The sequence below is a fragment of the Podarcis raffonei genome, chromosome 9 (assembly GCF_027172205.1).
Source record: "Podarcis raffonei isolate rPodRaf1 chromosome 9, rPodRaf1.pri, whole genome shotgun sequence".
In the NCBI taxonomy this organism is placed as follows: domain Eukaryota; kingdom Metazoa; phylum Chordata; class Lepidosauria; order Squamata; family Lacertidae; genus Podarcis; species Podarcis raffonei.
Window position 1 is genome coordinate 70,531,123 of NC_070610.1, and position 21,150 is coordinate 70,552,272.

At 46.7% G+C, this 21,150-nt stretch overlaps 1 protein-coding gene across 2 annotated transcripts in view; it reads right to left on the bottom strand.

Annotated features, from left to right (window-relative positions):
- SHROOM3 (shroom family member 3) overlaps positions 1-21,150 on the bottom strand; it is a 217,144-nt gene that overhangs the window by 151,583 nt on the left and 44,411 nt on the right. For both annotated transcript variants that reach the window (XM_053404332.1, XM_053404331.1), the window contains one exon: positions 12,720-12,874. In XM_053404332.1, the coding sequence (XP_053260307.1) occupies positions 12,720-12,874 (155 nt within the window). The remainder of the gene's footprint in view (positions 1-12,719; positions 12,875-21,150) is intronic.

Here is a 21,150-nt window from a genome sequence, read left to right on the forward strand (position 1 = left end):
GCTCTGATCCATGGGGTCACGAAGAATCGGACACGACTAAATGACTAAACAACAACAACAACAATCCATCACTTTTCTCCCAGCCCAGCTCACTTCCAGTGAAGCAGCAAAAGGACAACAGGCAGGTAGGTAAAATGCAAAAGGGCTCTGTAACCCTCATGCGCACACCCCATATTGATGTTAAAATCAGCCACCTCGTCTGCCCCTAAGTAGAAGTCAGTTCAGCAGATTTCTCACCACTGCTTCTCTATGCCAGCAGAAGCTACACCTGTTGAAATTCCCTCCGGTTAAAGAGACAGGAGCTCTACCTGGGCGGGGTGGGGGGGGGGAGGGAGGGAGGGAGAGAGAGAGAGAGAGAGAGAGAGAGAGAGAGAGAGAGAGAAGTGACCACCTTTCTCCCAGAACAGCCTCTACATTTTCAAGTTTCACTAGAAAAGCCCCGAGACAGCAGGTGAATCATTTGTAGGACACAGAACATACTATGAGATTTAAATCGTACACCTCCTACGTCATGCGCAGGGTTTTAAGCCAACTCTTTTCATGCTCCAGGCGGCCTTCCTTAATTTTTAATCTTATGGCCTCAACTTTGAAGCGACACCTCTTAACAGAACTTCCTTACCTCCCCAGCCAAGGTTTCAAAACTGCGGCAAAGCCTGGGCAAAGTCCCTATTTGTGGCAGGATGCAAACTTGTCGAGCTTGGACGATTTCTCCTGCTGTCATCACTGGGATACTTGTTTGTCTACTTTATGGGCCCTAAAGAATCATTGCCACCTGGATTCCTGAGATTTCCACCTCTCTCCTCCCAAGCCATTGTATACGCAGGTTCCAAATCCGACTCTCCCTTCTCCTCGGCGCTGAGTTAAGCAAAGATTGCTTTACCTTACAGAATCCGGAGGAGAGTCTTGTCGACAGCCATGCTTGTTTGGAGAGGTGCTGAAAGAGGCGAAGGCGGCGGCTGCAAAGCAGTGATCATCTCAAACACGTTTACAGGAAAGGAAGGAAGGGAGGACGACTGAGCAGGCTGTTGCTGGTACTTAAGTGAACTGGAGGCCGGCAAATCAGTAGCAAGCCAATGAGGCAGGTGGATTCTGTCTGCTGCCTGCCGGCGCTCAGGAGAGCCAACTGCTGAATGCTCCTGGGCTGGGCTGCAGACAAGGGCTGGAGCAGATGGAAAAAAAATGGGAAGTGGCGGGGGAGTGAGAGTCAGCTTTTGCCAGGAGTTTTGGGGAATGCAATTATGCCACACACAGAGACAGGAGAGAGGTTGGAACAGAAGTAAATCCCGAACAAGCAAACACGCCAGAGAAATGCAGCGCCGCGATTTATTACGTGGTAGCCACTGCCACCCCAAATCTCTCTATAAAGGGACTTGGGAATTAAGCACCCAAGAGGGCAACCTGTCAAGAGATCCCAATCACTAGGAAAGTCTGGAAACAGGACACCTGTATGTCTCTGCCCCGCAAACGTGGAGGTCGTGAAATACAGTGGAAATATCCCAGGCCACTTAGAAAGGTGAAATTTGATGCGCATGTGTTGGTGACACCCATAGACACACAAAAAGTGTAAATATGAGCTGTTTTGCATCCAGTGGCCATTGGGAACTTAGAGCACACAAGCACAAGGAAAGCCTAGGCAGTGCAGCATAGTGGTTAGAGTGCCAGAGTGGGATCTTGGGAGACCTGTGGCCATGTTGCTCGCAGGATGGCTTTGTGGCAGAAAATGTATATGTCAGCAAAATGAAATCTAGATTTACAGTGGTACCTTGGTTCTCAAAGTTAATCTGCTCCAGAAGTCTGTTCCAAAACCAAAACATTCCAAAACCAAGGGACACTTTCCCATAGAAAGTACAGTAATGCAAAATGGATCAATCCATTCCAGACTTTTAAAAGCAATCCCTAAAACAGCAATTTGACATGAATTTTACTATCTAACAATACCACTGATCCATAAAATGAAAGCAATAATCAATGTATTGTACTATAAAATAAATAAGACAGTATTGTAGATGATAAAAATTAAAAAAAAAATCCCCCTGCACTGATGATAGTCAGTTTGGATGGGGGGCTTTTATCCATTTCCATAGTCACACAATCAATCAATCAATCAGTAGCTGAACTGGGTTCCACACAGTCACAAAAACAAATTAACCAACAAAGCCTCAAAAACAAAAACACAAAATAAATTAAAAAACAAAAGCGCCAAACTTAATCCATAAGACTTCCGGAATGTTTGAAAGCCAAGGCACAGCTTCTGATTGGTGCAGGCACCAATCAGAATAGCCAAAAAACATTTGAAAACTGTTGAAAAACTTACTTCCAGGGTTTCGGCGTTTGAGAATCAAGGCGTTTGAGAACCAAGGTACCACTGTACTAATATAGATATAGATGATAGATAGATGATAGATAGATGATAGATAGATAGATGATAGATAGATAGATAGATGATAGATAGATAGATAGATAGATAGATAGATAGATAGATAGACAGACAGACAGACAGACAGATAGATGATAGATAGATAGATAGATAGATAGATGATAGATGATATAGATATATAATGTGTGAACACCATTATGTCCGTCATTGCACACAACTGCCACCAGATTTACATTGTGGATTTTCAAAACCCAGCCATAGAAAAGTGATCATGTGCACACTTCCCATTTGGCAGCTTTATATGTTTACCCAAGGATCTTCTGAATGAAGACTCTTTGTCTTTAGACTCACTAGCCAAAGGCTTTGTGATTCTGTGTACCACGGCCTTTGTGACAGAAGTATTACAAATGGTTCCAACCAGACCCAACAATGTGAAGCCAGTGCATCTAAAAGTTCACATTTAAAGCTTCCGGTCTGATGAAATGTCTCTGCAGCACCACCCAAAGAGTGGCGGGGAAAGAGAAGAAGATGATTAATACTGCACAAAACTAACTCGAGCAGAACATTAGCATCCGCTGCTGCGGCAAGCCTTACAAAGCTACGACTGGATTCATAATCACTGGAACCAAATCCATCTGCTAATTGATTTCATTCACAAAACTGGGATTTAGCTGATTTACTTTCTTGGCACTGTGTGCCAAAGCTCACATGAAGTGACATTAATGCCACAGCAAAATTAAAGGCGGGGGGGGGGGGGAGAGATTAGGTTAACATGGTTTGTGAACTATTATTCTGGCATCTTGCTTTTTTTTGTAAAAATGCCAGATACTCTTGAGGCATAATCCATTAACTCCTGGTAATGCAATACCTGACTGAAGAATGCTAAAAAGCGGCAGGAATCTTTCCTTTGATTCAGAGGGACTCTGGCTGTTAAGCTTCCTTTTCCTCCTTTAACTCCTATGCAGTGGTACCTCGGGTTACATACGCTTCAGTTTACATACACTTCAGGTTACAGACTCTGCTTACCCAGAAATATTACCTCAGGTTAAGAAGTTTGCTTCAGGATGAGAACAGAAATCGTGCTCCGGCGGCAGCGGGAGGCCCCATTAGCTAAAGTGGTACCTCAGGTTAAGAACAGTTTCAGGTTAAGAACGGACCTCCGGAATGAATTAAGTACTTAACCCAACGTACCACTGTATCGGGGTGGGCAACCTAAGGCCCATGGGCCGGATGCGGCCCAATCGCCTTCTAAATCCGGCCCACGAACGGTCCAGGAATCAGCGAGTTTTTACATGAGTAGAATGTATCCTTTTATTTAAAATGCATCTCTGGGTTATTTGTGGGGTCTGCTTGGTGTTTTTACATGAGTAGAATGTGTGCTTTTATTTAAAATGCATTTCTGGGTTATTTGTGGGGCATAGGAATTCAATCTTTTTTTTTTTTTTTCAAAATATAGTCCAGCCCACCACATGGTCTGAGGGACAATGGATAGGCCCACGGCTGAAAAAGTTTGCTGACCCTGTCCTTCTCCAGGTGCCAATACTTATGTAGGCCAAAACAGCACCATCCATTCACAAGAGACTTGGGTGAACCTCCAGGTTTGCAGAAGTATGAGAGAAAACTCCAGAAAAGAAATCCTAAGTGATGAGGCGAGAAAACAGGAAGCCTGAACCAAGTGCTCTAGGCAGGGCACACTTTTCTAAAAACCACCTGCTTCAACAAAACCATCCCACGGCCATTTTAGGAAACAAATCCCCTGCACCCCAAAAGCTACAGGAGTGCCAGCTTGGACCCACGACAGTGGGTAACCTGCTGCGTGCATGGCTCTGGCACTGAAATTTGCGAGTGCCTGGCCCCTTCATGGGGAATTTTGTTTGTGCACCCGGGGCCCCAGGGAGTTGGCACCTATGGAAAGCTACAATACCAAGAACGTGTGCAGAGCAGGGCAACTAAGATGATCAAGCACCTAGAAGCCAAGCCCTATGAGGAACAGTTGAAGGAGCCAGGTGTGTTTAGCCTGGAAAAGAGGCAAGTGAGAGGATAAAGGTAAAGGTAAAGGGACCCCTGACCATTAGGTCCAGTTGTGGCCGACTCTGGGATTGCAGCGCTCATCTCGCTTTATTGGCCGAGGGAGCCGGCGTACAGCTTCCAGGTCATGTGGCCAGCATGACTAAGCCGCTTCTGGCAAACCAGAGCAGCGCACGGAAACGCCATTTACCTCCCTGCCGGAGTGGTACCTATTTATCTACTTGCACTTTGACGTGCTTTTCAACTGCTAGGTTGGCAGGAGCAGGGACCGAGCAACGGGAGCTCACCCCCTCGCAGGGATTTGAACCGCCGACCTGCTGATTGGCAAGTCCTAGGCTCTGTGGCTCTGTGGTTTAACCCACAGTGCCACCTGTGTCCCAAGTGAGAGGATAGCTATCTTCAAATATCTCAACGGCTATCACATGGAAGATGGAGCAAGCTTGTTTTCTGCTGTTCTTGAGGATAGGACTCGAACCAAGTTACAAGGAGATTCGGACTAAATATCAGGAAGAACCCTCTGACAGTAAGAGCTGTTTGGCAGTAGAATGGACTCCCTCAGAAGGCGGTGGGCTCTCCTTCCTCGGAGGTTTTTAAGCAAAGGTTGGATGGCCATCTGTCATAGATGCTTTAGCTGAGACTCCTTCATTGCAGGGGGTTGGGCTAGATGACCCCTGGGTCCCTTCCAACTCTACAATCTATGATGGCATGTGTGGCATTTGCCCGTTCTTTTGAAAATGTCTGTACAGGGGGAGAGAAAGAGTTAATAGCTGGACCAATAGAAAATCCAGAGGCAGAGCCTACCTGTTTATAAAAGGGCTTAGCCCCAAGTTTAGTTAGTTTTAGTTAGTTAGTTAGTTAGTTAGTTAGTTAGTTAGGAAAGCAGTTGGCAGACAGATGGAAATAGAGAGACAGTTAGTGCAGTTGGTTCTTGTGTGAGGGGAGGTAGAAGAGTTAGAGACAGAATAAAATAAGACTAAAATAAGGGTAAAGGGTAACAGCTTTTCGAATGCATTTAAAGTTTGTTTGTGTTTGCAATAAACTACAATCTTCATTGTTAACTTAAGAACCTGACTGAGACTAAGTGATTTACCGGGAGGACCTGTTTGGTGGCAGCGGATTAGTGGTGTACGGGTCAATAGTCCGTGAGACGACCGGGGGCTCCGTACGAACGCCACAGTATGACTCTAAGAAAAAATGTGAAATGAATTCTCCTTGATATCTGATTTTATAAATGGGAGAATTGGGGCAGAGACAGAGGGAAATAGAGGTGCACCCAGTCATGTGAGTTCTCCTGACTGCAAGCTGAATTGGTATAGCCCAGACCAGACACAGGCTGACCACATGACTGTTCCTCCACAAGCCATAAATATTTGGTTTTTCAGGTAGTTATATATCCACTGCAGATGCAGGTGGTGCTATGGTCTAAACCACTGAGCCTCTTGGACTTGCCAATCAGAAGGTTGGCGGTTCAAATCCCTGCGACAGCGTGAGCTCCCATTGCTCTGTCCCAGCTCCTGCCAACCTAGCAGTTCGAAAGCACGCCAGTGCAAGTAGATAAATAGGTACCGCTGTGGCGGGAAGGTAAATGGCGTTTCCGTGCACTCTGGTTTCCATCATGGTGTTCCGTTGCGCCAGAAGCGGTTTAGTCCTGCTGGCCACATGACCTGGAAAGCTGTCTGTGGACAAACGCCGACTCCCTCGGCCTGAAAAGCGAGATGATCACCGCAACCCCAAAGTTGCCTTTGACTGGACTTAACCATCCAGGGCTCCTTTACCTTTACCTTATGCCCGCTGTGTTAAGTTACTGCCTGGGAAATGGTCCTTCATTCAAAGTCCATTGAGATTCCCGCTTGCCCTGCTTTGCATGACTGCTGAAACATGATAAAAATCTGTTCTCCCTCACGAGTTGCAGATTACAACACCGCTCTGCGGTGGCAACATAATCAGCACCAGAGGGGATTGGGGCCTGGGTAGCTGGATGCACATCGCTGCTTGTGGACCTTATATTTATCCCATCCATCAAATAGACGTCAGCCTTTGCCCCATTCGTTTTTATCTACCGTTTTCTTTGCATGCCTTCCAATAACTGTTGTGCGCTTATGGTGACCTGAGAACTCACCTGAGTCAGCTTTGGTTTCCCCCTTCGACAGAAACCGAGGTCCGGGAGGGACTTGTCAGCTATACTGCGGAAAGTTCATGTTCCCCTATCATAAAATGCATGGTGGAGGCCAAGTGAACTGTACGGCAATAAATTAAACCAGTAGATGTAAAACAATATAATAAATGCACTGAAAGGTAGGAGGCAGGGCAATCTGAAAGAAAAGTCAGGCCACTGAGATTTTAAGTGTATGAGGATCATAGGCAGACTTACTAAGAGGTTCTTATTTTTTCACAGCTAAACAGTATCAGTGAACAGCACTGAGATAGGTAAACTGCTCATCAAACCAGAGCTCCTTACTAGAATTCAGGGGATGCAGGTGGTGCTGTGGTCTAAACCACTGAGCCTCTTGAACTTGCCGATCAGAAGGTTGGCGGTTCGAATCCCCACGACAGGGTGAGCTCCCGTTGCTCTGTCCCAGCTCCTGCCAACCTAGCAGTTCAAAAGCACGTCAAAGTGCAAGTAGATAGATAGGTACTGCTGCAGCGGGAAGGTAAACAGCGTTTCCGTGCACTGCTCTGGTTTCCGTCATGGTGTTCTGTTGAGCCAGAAGCGGTTTAGTCCTGCTGGCCACATGACCCGGAAAGCTGTCTGTGGACAAATGCCGGCTCCCTTGGCCTGAGAGCAAGATGACCGCCGCAAACCCATAGTCGCCTTTAATTCGACTTAATCGTCCAGGTGTCCTTTACCTTTAACTTTACTAGAATTCCACCCCCTCTGTGAATTTCTCCCTTATGTTCGCCAGATTATATATGCTGGTGAATTTTCATGAAGACTTAATTTTAATGCAAACTGATTGGAATATGGCAAACTGAAAGAAACTAAGATTGACAGATTGGACCCTCCCTAGCTTTTACTGGTGATCAATCCAGCATCCATGGTCTACTTATCGCACTACTCAGTGAACATGACGCAAGCATTTTTGTTTATACATGGAGGTTTATCTGTCTAGAAAGAGCCAACTCCCAAACCCGCAAAACACACTTCCGCTTTATTGCTTCTGTCTGAACAGTCAAACGCGAGGAAGGAACAAATGAATCTCATTGCATCCTGGCCAAAGTATCTTCTGTGAGAATAAAAGTTCAAGCAAGTTAAGGGCTTATTAAACCAACTGTTCTTTTGTGGATCATAGCCAGAACATACTGAATGTAGGAGAGGTGTTTTGCTGTTATTTGTCAACATACAGGATGCCGTATTTTTTGCTCTATAAGATGCACTTTTTCCCCTCCAAAAATTAAGGGGAAATGTGTGTGCATCTTATGGAGCGAATGCAGGCTCCATGGCTTCAGTGAAAGCAACGCGAAGCCTCCGAAGCGCAGCAGGAGCGCTCCCGCCGCGCTCCGGAGGTTTCACATTGCTTTCACTGAAGCCTGGAGAGCTTTGTGTTACTTCCGCTGAAGCAGATCCCTCTTGCTCTCCTGGCTTCGCTTCGCTGGAGAGGCGCTGCGCAGCTTTCCCTCTCTGCACAGCACCCCTTCAGCGAAGCGGGAGGAGAAATGCAAGGGGCTCCGTTTCTCCTGCCGTTCGCTGAAGGGGCGCTGCGCAGAGAGGGAGAGATATTTTTTTTCTTGTTCTCCCCCTCTAAAACTAGGTGCGTCCTATGGTCGGGTGCGTCCTATAGATCGAAAAATACGGTACTTTAATCTTATAAAACAATGCAAGCCCCCCCAAAAGGCAATCCTTGCTCCAGAAAGCTTTATAAGCTATTCTTGCAAACATGCATTTCCCAACACGCAGCAGGGAAGAATCGCGCATCATGCAAGACATGAGGCTACTGTCCAAATTGGCAGCCTCCTGTCTAATTACCACCCCTTTCTTGGATAATCTGTAGGCACCAACCCATAATGCGAGGTCATAACCTCTTCTATATGATCATCCATACCAGTAGCAGCCAATAATATGGAGCATGGGTGAGTAACACCCAGCATGATGACATCATAACATGGGTTAGTATATCATTCAGGGCAGGGGTCAAATGCAGTCCTCTGTTTGGTTGTCATTGACTGACAGGACACTGAGGAATGGTGGGACAAACCAGCTGGGGAACCCCCAAGTGAAGACAGCTCAGAGCCTGGGGAGTGGTGGTGGGACAACAATGAGTGGTCAGAGGGAGAAGAGGGAGAAGACTGGGGGAGGTGTCAGAAGCAGAAGATGTAACAGGGCTCAGTGAGCAGGGGGAATCTGTGGCAGGCAGCAGTCCAGAATCAGAGGTAGAAGCTGAAGCAGGAGAGGAGGAGGCCAAGAGGCAGAGATGAGTTTAGCTGGTGAAGAGTCACAAGTGCCTCCCCCTCCTGCTGCAACAAGCTCCCCTCCCTCCTGGTCTCCCAGAACCTAGAGAGGAATGAAGAGGGTGGATGAGTAGTTAGCTTCACTCAGGCATAGTATCAGATTGCTTGGGGGAAACCCTGGAAAGGAAGGGACTTAGATGCCTTTGGGGAAGTGGGGACCTTCAGTCTCAGCAACTGATTAATGGGGCAAGACCTGGCACAGATAAGTTGCTGGGCTCATTAAGCCTGAGCAGATCCTGTTTTTGCTAAAAAGAGTTAACTTTATGGTGCTCTTGTGCTTTTATGGGCTCTCACCATAAACACATTCTTGAATATACCGTATTTTTCGCTCTATAAGACACACTTTTCCCCTCCTAAAAAGTAAGGGGAAATGTGTGTGCATCTTATGGAGTGAATGCAGGCGGGAGACTCTTCTCAGCACTCCCTTTAAAGAGCCGCGTGGAGCATGTGAAGGGCTGCTCTTCTCCCTCCTCGGGGAAAAGCCCCCAAGAGCTGCACACACGCTCCACGCGCTCTTTAAAGGGAGTGCAGCTCTTGGGGGAGACTTAGCCGTGCGCAGCCTCTCCTGGGCAGGGGATGAAGGCTCCCCCTGTCTGGGAGAGGCTGCGCACGGCTATCCCATAAGCCAGGACAGCCAGCGGGATCACTGCGCTGCGATCCCACTGGCTGTCCTGGCTTATGGGATTCAGAATTTTTTTTTCCTCTTCCAAAAACTAGGTGCGTCTTATGGTCTGGTGCGTCTTATAGAGCGAAAAATACGGTAACTAGCAATAGCTTCTCAGGTCATATCCACCCCATGTGTTTAAAGCACAATCAAGCCCCTTTGATTGTCAAGCAGAATCGTGGGACATGTAGTTTGCCGATGTCACAGAGTCACAATTCCCAGCTCTCTGAACAAACAGCAACTCCCAGGATCCTCCAGGACTGTCAGAGTGGTGTGATAGTGCTTTTATTTATAAATCAGTATGGGAAGAGTAATGCTGACCCAGGAAGTGAAGGGGTGTGCAACGGACCAATGAAAGCAAATAAGCAAAAGCTGCTTCTTTTAGGGGAGAGGCCACAAACCAGTTAACAGGGCTAAAAGAGAATCTGGAAGGTGTCCCGGGCTCTGGAAATGGCCGCGCTGCTCAGGTGATGCTGATGGAATGCGAGCGGATTGTTCTCGCCGAAAGGAGTCAGCAAACCACTTGGGCTTGGCTAACATCGGCACTGAAACTGCATGCATTCTGTTTTGTTTTGTTTTTGACCCGATTCTGACTCAGATAAGCCATTCTGGAAGCACAGTGTGCTCAGCCAGGTGAACTGCTCTGCCTCCACCTGCAGAACTCTTGCTATAAAGTGTGGGTGGGGAAAGGGAACTTAGATCTAAAAATAGACCAAATTAAAGGGGGGAAAGGGAGGTGGAGGACAGAGCCCCATGCACGGCTTCTTTCTCATGGACTGCTAACCGCCGGTGATCAGGTCGTTAGAATCGGGGTGTGGACTGGGCGGGGGGTGTCTTTTTTTCTATAAATGGAAGAAACTGAAGATGCACAGAGATAGGAGCAACCGATGTCACACAATCACAGAACCATAGAATGGTAAAGCCAGAAGAGACCCAAGGGCAGGGGAGAAATTAGGCTTTATTTCACCTGGGTCAATGACCCAGTTTGGACCCCCCCAGGGGGTATAGCGTGGGGGTGCCATGGCCCCGGGCGCACATTTTTGAGGGGGCACAATCAGGTGACCCCATGACAGGCATGGAGCCCTGGCAGCTGAGGTGCAATGGCAAGCAGGTTGGTCTAGTGGGCAGGTGGATGGAGGCGGAGGATGAGGAGCCTATTGGAGGTGGGTTTCATTCATATTCCACACGGGCTCCATGTGCACACACCCCTGGTGTACCCCCCACCCCAGCTGCCCAGTCATCAGGAGAAACAGCACTTGCCCCGCCCCAGGCACCAGCAACCCACCCTATGCCACTGCCTCCCCGTGCATATGCACATACACATACAGGCTGGGAACCTCACTGGCACCCCTCTGGAGGCTTCACCTGGGGCAATAATAATAATAATACCAGGCTAGCCCCCTCCCCATAGCTATAGCACTGCCAAGGGTCACCTAGTCCAACCCCCTACAATGCGGGAATCTCAGCTAGATCATATATGACAGATGGCCATCCAACCTCTCCTTATAAATCTCCACGGAAGGGATGTTGTGAATTATCAAGGAATTCATTTCAAAGATATGCTTCCTTGGGAGGCTGAGGTTTATAAGGAAATAATAAAGGTTTCAGCCTCAAGAACTCTGAGATCCCTGCCTTTTCTTCCTCAGTATGAATGGTGTCAGTGTCTTCTCCAGGGAGTCTTCTCTTCTCATGAGGTGGCCAAAGTACTGGAGCCTCAGCTTCACGATCTGTCCTTCCAGTGAGCACTCAGGACTGATTTCCTTCAGAATGGATGCGTTTGATCTTCTTGCAGTCCATGGGACTCTCAAGAGTCTTCTCCAGCACCATAATTCAAAAGCATCAATTCTTCGGCGATCAGCCTTCTTTATGGTCCTCATGAGAAGAGAAGACTCCCTGGAGAAGACACTGATGCTGGGAAAGATGGAGGGCACAAGGAGAAGGGGGCGACAGAGGACGAGATGGTTGGACAGTGTTCTCAAAGCTACCAGCATGAGTTTGACCAAACTGTGGGAGGTAGTGGAGGACAGAGGTGCCTGGCGTGCTCTGGTCCATGGGGTCACGAAGAGTCGGACACGACTAAACGACTAAACAACAACAAACAACAACAAATGAATGGTATCGTTGGGAAACACCAGGTGAGGCATAAAACGAACCAAGATTTACAGTCTGTGAGCCACAAAGCTTACTCGTAAGTAAGTGGCATACAGAACACAGGCTTCCTTTTGAGAAAAGGTGCATGAGATCAAGCTTCTAAGGCTGCAGTCCTATGAATATCTACCATGGATTTGGTGAGGCTTACGTCTGAGTAAATATGCACAGGATCAGCTGCTGGATTCTTCTTTTAATGCACCTCCACCCTCCTCTTTGAAGGAGAATTATTTTTCTCCCCAACAGCCTGGACCTTCTCAATACGAGTGGTATTGTTGAGAGACACCAGGTAAGGAGGCGTAAAGCCAGTACAGCACATGGTATTTCTGCCTGTTGTAGCATCATTAAGCGGACGGCCTGCCAAGACCCTGAGCAATGTTCAAGTGGTCCATCGAAAAACCGAGTGTTGGAATCACTGCCATTATGTTTAGACTCATTCGCAGCTATCTGGGTTGCATTTATGAAACAAGAGGGTAGGTGAGCAACAGCGATCCCTAGGTATTTGATAGCCACATAATTTTAGCAAGCACCACAAGAACTGTGACAGAATTGCAACGGTACGTGTCAGGGAACTGCCATCAGCTCAGGGGCGAGAGGGGAAAAGGCGGATGGATTGCAGAGGGCCCCCAAAGATCGTGGGAAGCAGCACTTCCTCAGCGGAGGAAGGAAGCCACGCCTCTAGTGGAGAGGAGCTTCAGGGCTCGGAGGAGGCAAGGCGGTGCCAGGATACCTTGCCTGAGCAAAGCGGGGAGGTCCCCCTTTACCCAAGCCTTCCTTGAGCAGTAGGCTTTCGCGCAGAGAGGGGAGGCGTAGACTGGGGGTCAAGAAACTACTCTGCTGGGGAAGATTTAAGGACCGCCCACTCTCAGATTCTGCCAGTGAATGAGAAGACATGGAACAGAGGCGCTCTGAATTGTAAAGGTTTTTAGCACCAATAATAAAGCTCTAGAACAGACCAGTGAGGCATCTTGCCTGATTGCTCTCGAGCAATCACCCGATACCCCTTACAGTATGCAACAACCCTTTGCACCTCTATCGTGGCTTACGCTTACCTACCTGCGGACGAGCAGTTTCAATTTCTTGCATGAGCCTTTCACTAAGGAGATGGCTTTCTGCCTGGAGCTGCTGAGCTCCACCTCGTTGATGTTCACCACTTCATCTCCAGGCTGCAGCTGAGAGTTCAATAAATCTGCTTTCCCTCCTTCTTCAATCTAGATTGGGGGGTGGGGGTGGGGCACAAGGAGAGAAACGGAACAATGGTTTCAACAGGATTGATTTTCGCCACACACTCCTTCCTCCCACCCTAGAGAAATTAATGAAATTGTTGTGGACGTTCAAACTTATTTCTACATGCCGCACGAATATAAAGTTGCTGTTCTCAGTCCTGCTGAAAGTTTACTCAGTTCTCAGCCCCAAAGCTCTTGCAAGATTTCCAGAAACAATATTTCACAGCCACCTTTGGCAGGTTCCCTCCACCCTAGTGCTCAGTTGTTTCTACTGTTAGGAAGCACAAATCTCACAGGGAATTCTATCTGTCACCAGATCCTAATACAGTGGTACCTCGGGTTACATACGCTTCAGGTTACATACGCATCAGGTTACAGACTCTGCTAACCCAGAAATAGTGCTTCAGGTTAAGCACTTTGCTTCAGGATGAGAACGGAAAACGTGCTCCGGCGGCGCGGCAACAGCAGGAGGCCCCATTAGCTAAAGTGGTGCTTCAGGTTAAGAACAGTTTCAGGTTAAGTACGGACCTCCAGAACAAATTAAGTACTTAATCTGAGGTACCACTGTACAGTATTGTCGGGTTCCAGTTGTGCCTCATTTGTTTCAGTACTTAAGAAATATCAAGAGATGGCGCAATGTATCTGCCAAGTTGAATTGTTCTACCCAGTTTAACAATTTTCTTTCTCTTTCTTTCTTTCTTTCTTTCTTTCTTTCTTTCTTTCTTTCTTTCTCAGAACCGTTTGTTTGCAAGGAAACAGCCTGAACCTTGAAACCAAAAGTCAACAAGACACAGAAATCAGAATGTGCCAGACTCCTCAGCTTGGCGCTTCTGGCCTGAAGTGGAACAAAACTTCCTGAAACATATGCGATGTGGCCTGTCAGACTGTGGCCGGTATTTTAGAACCAAGCTGTATGATCACAAGAGTCATGTGGTACGACTTTTTGTTGGGCTGTGCCAATTCAAACTGCAGGTGGGTGAAACTGCAAAGAGAAATCTGCAGGGAGATTAAGTGACATTGCGTCAAGCAGGCATTATCCCCTGCCTTCCATTGCATTTTGACATCACTTTACTTATTGCAAAAAGTCCAATCTTCTGGGAGAAAGTGGGTTTGTTGAGCAAGGCTTCCCAATCAACTATAATTATGCAGTCTGGATTTGCTGGTATGTGACTGAATTGCACCAGAAAATTGTAATGGTCCAAAAGCACTCTTTGATAATATTTTATTTTATTAAATTTGTATACTGCCCTTCATCTGAAGATCTTAGGGTGGTTCACAGCATAAAAAGGCAAAATAAAAACACAAAATACATAATAGAAATAAGAGCAATAACAAAACAAAAGAATACCCCCCCCAAAAAAAAATAAACACACATTCTTAAAAGGGTAAAGGATGTCAGTCAGTCAAATGCCTGGTTGAAGAGGAACATTCTCACCTGGTGCCTAAAGGTGTATAATGAAGGCACCAGGTGAACCTCCCTGGGTACAGCATTCCACAAATGGGGAGCCACTACAGAAAAGGGCCGTTTTCGTGTTGCCATCCTCTGGACCTCTTGCAAAGGGCCTGAGGGCGATCACATGTTCCAGGTTGGTTCATATGTTTAGGAGGCAAACAGTGAGCTTGAGAAAGCCACTTCCGAGCTAGGGAGGAGGTGGGATTGCAGGCTTAACACCCACCCCACCCACACAGGGCTGGCCTCAGCCCCGTGATGACCTGGGGAATCCTCGGACGCGTCATCCCCTGCCCAGCCAATCGGCTGGGCCGGGGGGCGTGGCCTAGCCACATTTAGGTCTGGCACGGCCGAGGCTCTTCCTCTTTGCCGTGCAGCTCCAGCCAGGTTTTCCCGTCCCGCCCACCCGTTCGGCTAGGTCTCTGACGATGCTATCGACTCCAGTCGGTCGCCGTCAAGGGGCCTGGTAGGAATTTTCCCATTTGGCAGATTGGCTCCAGCCACTTGGTTTTCGCCTACCTCGTAGCAATCCATCACAAATTCACGGTATTGGCGGTTAGGCATTGGTAGGGGTATCGATCTATTGTTATGCAGATGATGGGGGGAAGGAAGCGCCATCACCTTCCCCAAAGCTAAGGGTAGTCCGGTAAAGGATTCCGGGGGGCATGGCCTCGTCCTGAGCCTAGGGAGGTGTGGGCCCTCGGCACGCCCCCAAGCGGTAACTCCGGGGGGAGCTCCTAGCCGACATGCCTCGGCAGGACTCCCCCTATTGGTGGTTAACCCTTACCAGTTGAATCTGGTTAGTGTAGGACCAATGCCTAAGCCAATACCGCTCAATTCCTCTAATCAATAAAGTTGTGGCCTAATTTGACCCATTAACTCGGATTCTTGTGTCTCGTGTCTTTATTTTCAAGGGGGGAGGCGGGAACTTGCCATGCAAGTTCCACATATTACACAAGAAAGCTATGCATCAATATATCGCTTCAGTTTGGCTCCTATGTATATACTGTATAAACCAGTTGTCTTTATCCACCTGCATAAAAATATATAGTAAAGTTGAAGCTAGCCTGTCAAGTTGGTTAATCTGCTCCTGTGCATTTTATTATTAACAATCAATCAACCAACCAACCAGCTTTTTAGTTATGTCTCAAGGCAAATAACAAACATAAAATCAGCTTAAAAGAGTTTTAAAAATAGCAAAGGTTTCTGGTATTTGGGGGAGTTTGAGGAGAAACTCTCCTGCTGATTGCAGTGACCTATGATATACGATATATGATATCTTTATTGTCATTGTCCCATGCAGAACAATGAAATTGAAATATACCTATAGGATATATAAGGGATATGTTGTGTTAAAGATCACCAAGGACTAGGGCTGAAGCTGAGCTGAAGTGAGTTCACTCAAAATTAGATCCCCCCCGGGTTTTCGACAGCATCTTTGAGCTTCCAGTGCACTGCAGTTTAAACAGGGCCATATTCTGAAAATAAACCTGGAAGAAGTATTTGCATTTAGGGTGTGGTGTCAACCCCAAGACAACAGCGGTGCTCAGATTCAGCAAGTGACGTCACATGATACACAACTCTACCTTCAGCCAACGTCACCATGATTGCAAAGGCAAACAAAACCCCAGCGGGAGACACCACCTAATTCACCAAGCACCTGTTTCAACAGACAGACTGGGAAACAGTTACACCAGGAAACATGAAACACAGCACGCCAACATGAGACCTTGCCAGGAAAGAAAAGTAAAGAGTTGGGATTGGTCTTTTGATCTCAGGATAGCAAGACTGGGGAATACTGTCCAAGTGGTCAAGAGAAGGATGTGTATTCTAGGCTTTGGGATCTAGGTGAACATTAGCCTAAAAACCCGTGAATCCCAACAGGCTCCTGAGCACCCAAGGAAATAATCCAGGGCAGCATCTAGAACTGATCACTGGATGTGAGAGATGCAAATTTAAATTCCTACTCAGTGTCAGGTGTCAGGTGTTGGGTACAGGTCTGCAATAACTCACAAGGTGTCCATGAAGTTAACTCTTTATTCAAAGAAACAAAACAGCTCAGGCCTGGTGAGCACAGCAACTCAACTTCATAGTGAGTTCCGGCACCTATTTTTCTTGAAAAAAAGCACTGGTGGGAGTGAGTTCCATAGTTTAACTATAAGAACATCCATTGTTTTCAACAAGAACTACAGAGTTGACTGAGTCTGCTATGGGCAAGTGCAGAGAGGGAAAGCTGAAGGAAATAGCTCAGTAGACATCTTTTGAAGCCCACACTGCAAAGGAGGTGGTGATATCGGCGCACTGGAAGGAGGTCTCAGAACATCCGGAGTACCACTAGATGCTAAAACAAAATTCTGAACCAAAAGTTTCCACTTATCCCCAATGTGGATACGGTAATATCTGTTAACAGTTGTCTGCATTGTGTTTTCTGCAGATACACCGTGGTAAGGTAAGGAGACAATGACATAAAACGATTTAGCTATTATATATTGTTGTTTAGTCGTTTAGTTGTGTCCTGCTCTTCATGACCCCATGGACCAGAGCACACCAGGCACTCCTGTCTTCCACTGCCTCCCGCAGTTTGGTCAAACTCATGCTGGTAGCTTCGAGAAGACTGTCCCACCATCTCGTCCTCTGTCGTTCCCTTCTCCTTGTGCCCTCCATCTTTCCCAACATCAGGGTCTTTTCCAGGGAGTCTTCTCTTCTCATGAGGTGGCCAAAGTATTGGAGCCTCAGCTTCAGGATCTGTCCTTCCAGTGAGCACTCAGGGCTGATTTCCTTCAGAATGGGGAGGTCTGATCTTCTTGCAGTCCATGGGACTCTCAAGAGTCTCCTCCAGCACCATAATTCAAAAGCATCAATTCTTCGGCGATCAGCCTTCTTGATGGTCCAGCTCTCACTTCCATATGTCACTACTGGGAAAACCATAGCTTTAACTACACAGACCTTTGTTGGCAAGGTGATGTCTTTGCTTTTTAAGATGCTGTCTAGGTTTGTCATTGCGCTATTATATATACAAATGTGTAAATGAGATATTATCTATTTGGATTTTTTTGCTAAGTATTATATAGCAATCATAGGTAGCTACTTCATAAGGATTTGGACCATTTGTCCACCTAATTCAGTACTGTCTACTTTCACTAGCAGCAGGTCTCCAGGATTTCAGAGAAGCGATCCTCTAGGTCCCACCTGGAGATGCCAGGGTTTGGACTAGGGGACCTTCTACATGCCAGGCCAATGCTGTGTGTTATGAGTAACAGCCTCATAAATGCAACAAAATGGGAAAGGCAACCTATAATTTCTGCATACCTTGAAATTTTGAAAGGAAATCTGATCTGGAAGGAAGAAGGAGTACTGAGGGCCACAGCAACTGCCCTGCTCTTCTCCAAGATAATTGTGGCAAAACAACCAGCCCAAATGAACTGCTGGTGCTGATAATACACTATTCTGCAGGATAAAAAAATAAAATAAAACTCAGATAATGAGAGCGCAACTTGTGTGGTTGCATGAAAAAGTTGCAGATTTATATCTGAGTTTCTCTCACAGCGATCATGAAGACTAGAAACCTGCTAGAAAACAAAATTTGCTGCCAGCATCAAAGGTGTAAACGGGATTGTGCTTCCTTATCTGACTCCTTGTGGCGACTCTGAATTCTTAATCCAATAGCAGAAAGAAGGCTTAGCCCTTAAGTTGATTTTCCACCTGCAAGAGCAGAGTCATTGCTGGCTCCACGAGAGATTTCTATTTAGGAAGCAAAGAGAAGCTCCTTCTCTTCATCTCCATACTAAACAAAGATTGAGCTATAAATATGAAAACAAGGAAAGCATCAAATGTTGAAGCTGCATTTCTTGCTCAATGACCAGGTAAAGTAATATATGTATTAACTCTGCTAAGACAATCAAACTGCCGCAGCAGCATGACACAAATTCTATATTTAGTAACTGATATGAAATTAAATATATTTGAATATATTTTGTTCCTGCTAGTCACAAGAAGCAGCAAATGGCTCTATAGGGCATCAGATTTTCTCACCAGAAATCTGGCCTGGCATCTGCATTCTGTATCAACACCAATTTTTGCCTGGCCTTTGAAAAGACACAATCAAGGTGTCTGGACACAGTGGAAGAGAATGCAGTTGTAGGAAGAGGAGGATTTAGAGAAGCGTGACAGGTTCAGTCGCCCTGGGTGCAGAGTCTGGGGGTGCCACAAGGGGGCTCTGCAACTATGAGCTAGAATGGAAGGTGGGGAGGACCAAATTTGGGTGTTGCACAGGGTGCTGCTAAAATTTGAGACCTTAAGGTCTGCCATTGCGTCAGGCCTGGATAATGTCAAGGAGGGCTGACTGAGTTCAGGCCCTGTAGCCTTGGGCAAAATGACTCTTTAAGGTGGCAGTGCCACAGCTGCATTCTCTTCCATTGTCTCCAAACACCTCGGATGGCACACGGGGTCTCTTGGCGAGGCTGCATTTTAAATTGCATTTTAACCAGTATTTTAAATTGGTTTTTTCCCCCCTATTATGTTTTTATTGTAATTTTACTGGTGTTAGCTGCCCTGAGCCTGGATCCGGCCGGGGAGGTTGGAGTATAAGTAAAAAAATTTATTATTATTATTATTATTATTATTATTATTATTATTACTACTACTACTACTACCTTGCAATGCAGATTTGAAAAAAAAGAAGGCAACAGATGGGATAGTTGGGACTTTGCTTGCTGCAATGGTTTCCCCTCCCCTCCAGTTGTCCTGAACATTTTTCACGCCCAGCCACCCATCTGGCCTGGATCCATCAAAACCCTACAGCCATCAGGATTAGCCAACACATCCCCTGTGAATTTGCCTAATGGCCATCACCACATCTGATGACAGCAAGTGTTATGTATTCAGTGATCTGTGTTTGCCTGAGCTTGAGTCTGGACTAAAGATTCTGAGCCCCTGTGTTCCGATTTGATGCATGATACCCAATCACAGAACATTTCAGGATTTGGGCCTCTGCCATTGGCCCTTGAACTCTGAGTTATGATTCGCAGCTTGGAAGTTTAGACAGCCAATCATGATGGGAGTGGGAGTGGCCCAGGCCTTCAGAAATGTATATAAGCAGTTGCTTTGTCCAGTTCTGTTAGTTCAATAAAGGTTCTTGATGTTATCACTGTGTCATGCCTCGTGGGAGCCCACCTACACTTCAGCAAGTTGCCTGAATTAATCCCACCCCAGATAAGCACATCAGGGTTGGTCAGCCAACCAGCCTGGGACTCTGAACTTCTGTCAGCACTGGCATTGAGGGACAGCTTTCTCCACCATGCCTGAGAGCAGCAAGCTAGCTTAGGGGGCACCAAGCGGTTGAGTGGCACACACAGCTCTGCCCTCCAGCAGAGAGGGGCAGCTGGTGGCCCTGCCACTAGGGCTCCTTGGCCCCTCCCCAAGAGCCACTGCCTGAGCCACCCTGCCTAATGGAAGGTTCAGCTCTATTGCTGAAAGTTCTTCTTTGAGAGCCAGTGTGATGCAGTGGTTAAGAGTGGTAGACTCGTAATCTGGTGAGCCGGGTTCACGTCTCCTCCATATGCAGCTGCTGGGTGACCTTGGGCTAGTCACACTTCTCTGAAGTCTCTCAGCCCCACTCACCTCACAGAGTGTTTGTTGTGGGGGAGGAAGGGAAAGGAGAATGTTAGCCGCTTTGAGACTCCTTAGGGTAGTGATAAAGCGGGATATCAAATCCAAACTCCTCCTCCTTCTTCTTTGCCCTCTGCCAGCCTTCTTCATCTACTCTTTAATTTGAATTCAGCCTGATCTTTTATTTCCCTTCTCTTCCCTCCCCCTCCCCTTTTACAAAGATCACCCGCTCTGAGACCCCACAGTTAATTCTCCCCTGGCCTCCTCGCTGGCCCAAGTAGGACCAATTCAGCCAGCTAGCCCTGGGGATTATCTAATGCTTATTTCCCCTAAATTGATTTTTTATTTTAATTTTTATTCATGTTTTTATACTGTATTTTATGCTGCTTTTATAATTAAGTGTTTTAAATTTGTTGTTAGTCGCCCTGAGCCTGGTTTTTGAATCGGGAAGAGCGGGGTATAAATAAAAATTATTATTATTATTATTACTCTGCAACAGTCTGCCTCCCAGCGACTTCTGAAACAGCCGCATTAGCAAAATGGCCCCAGTGGTTACACTGTGCAAACATTTGCGGGGGTTAAATAGAATCTTTAATCTGATAAATGGATCTGGTTGTTCTTTTTATAGAGTAGCTGCAGCTCAACAGCATTCCGCAACAGTTGCTGCTTGGACAGGCAGTTTGGGCACCGTCACCAAAATATAGAAAAGGCAGATTGGCAGAGTTAACAACAAACGTACCATATTTTTTGCTCTATAAGACTCACTTTTTCTCTCCTAAAAAGTAAGGGGAAATGTGTGTGCATCTTATGGAGCGAATGCAGGCTGCGCAGCTATCCCAGAAGCCAGAACAGCAAGAGGGATTGCTGCTTTCACTGTGCAGCGATCCCTCTTGTTGTTCTGGCTTCTGAGATTCAGAATATTTTTTTTCTTGTTTTCCTCCTTCAAAAACTAGATGCGTCTTATGGTCTGGTGCGTCTTATAGAGTGAGAAATACGGTATTTAAAATGGTAGAAGGAACCTGCATGGTGAGGACACAGCTGCTGTGCTTAGCTTCCTGGGAGCAGTATCACTGCTGCTTAATGCAAGAGGTGAAGGGGAGTCCACAAACACCAGCAAGGGCACCAGATTGGTTCTGCCAGGGCACCCACATTAACCTTCCTCATGCTTCATTTCTTCCCTCCCATTAAGAGGTATAAATGGTGG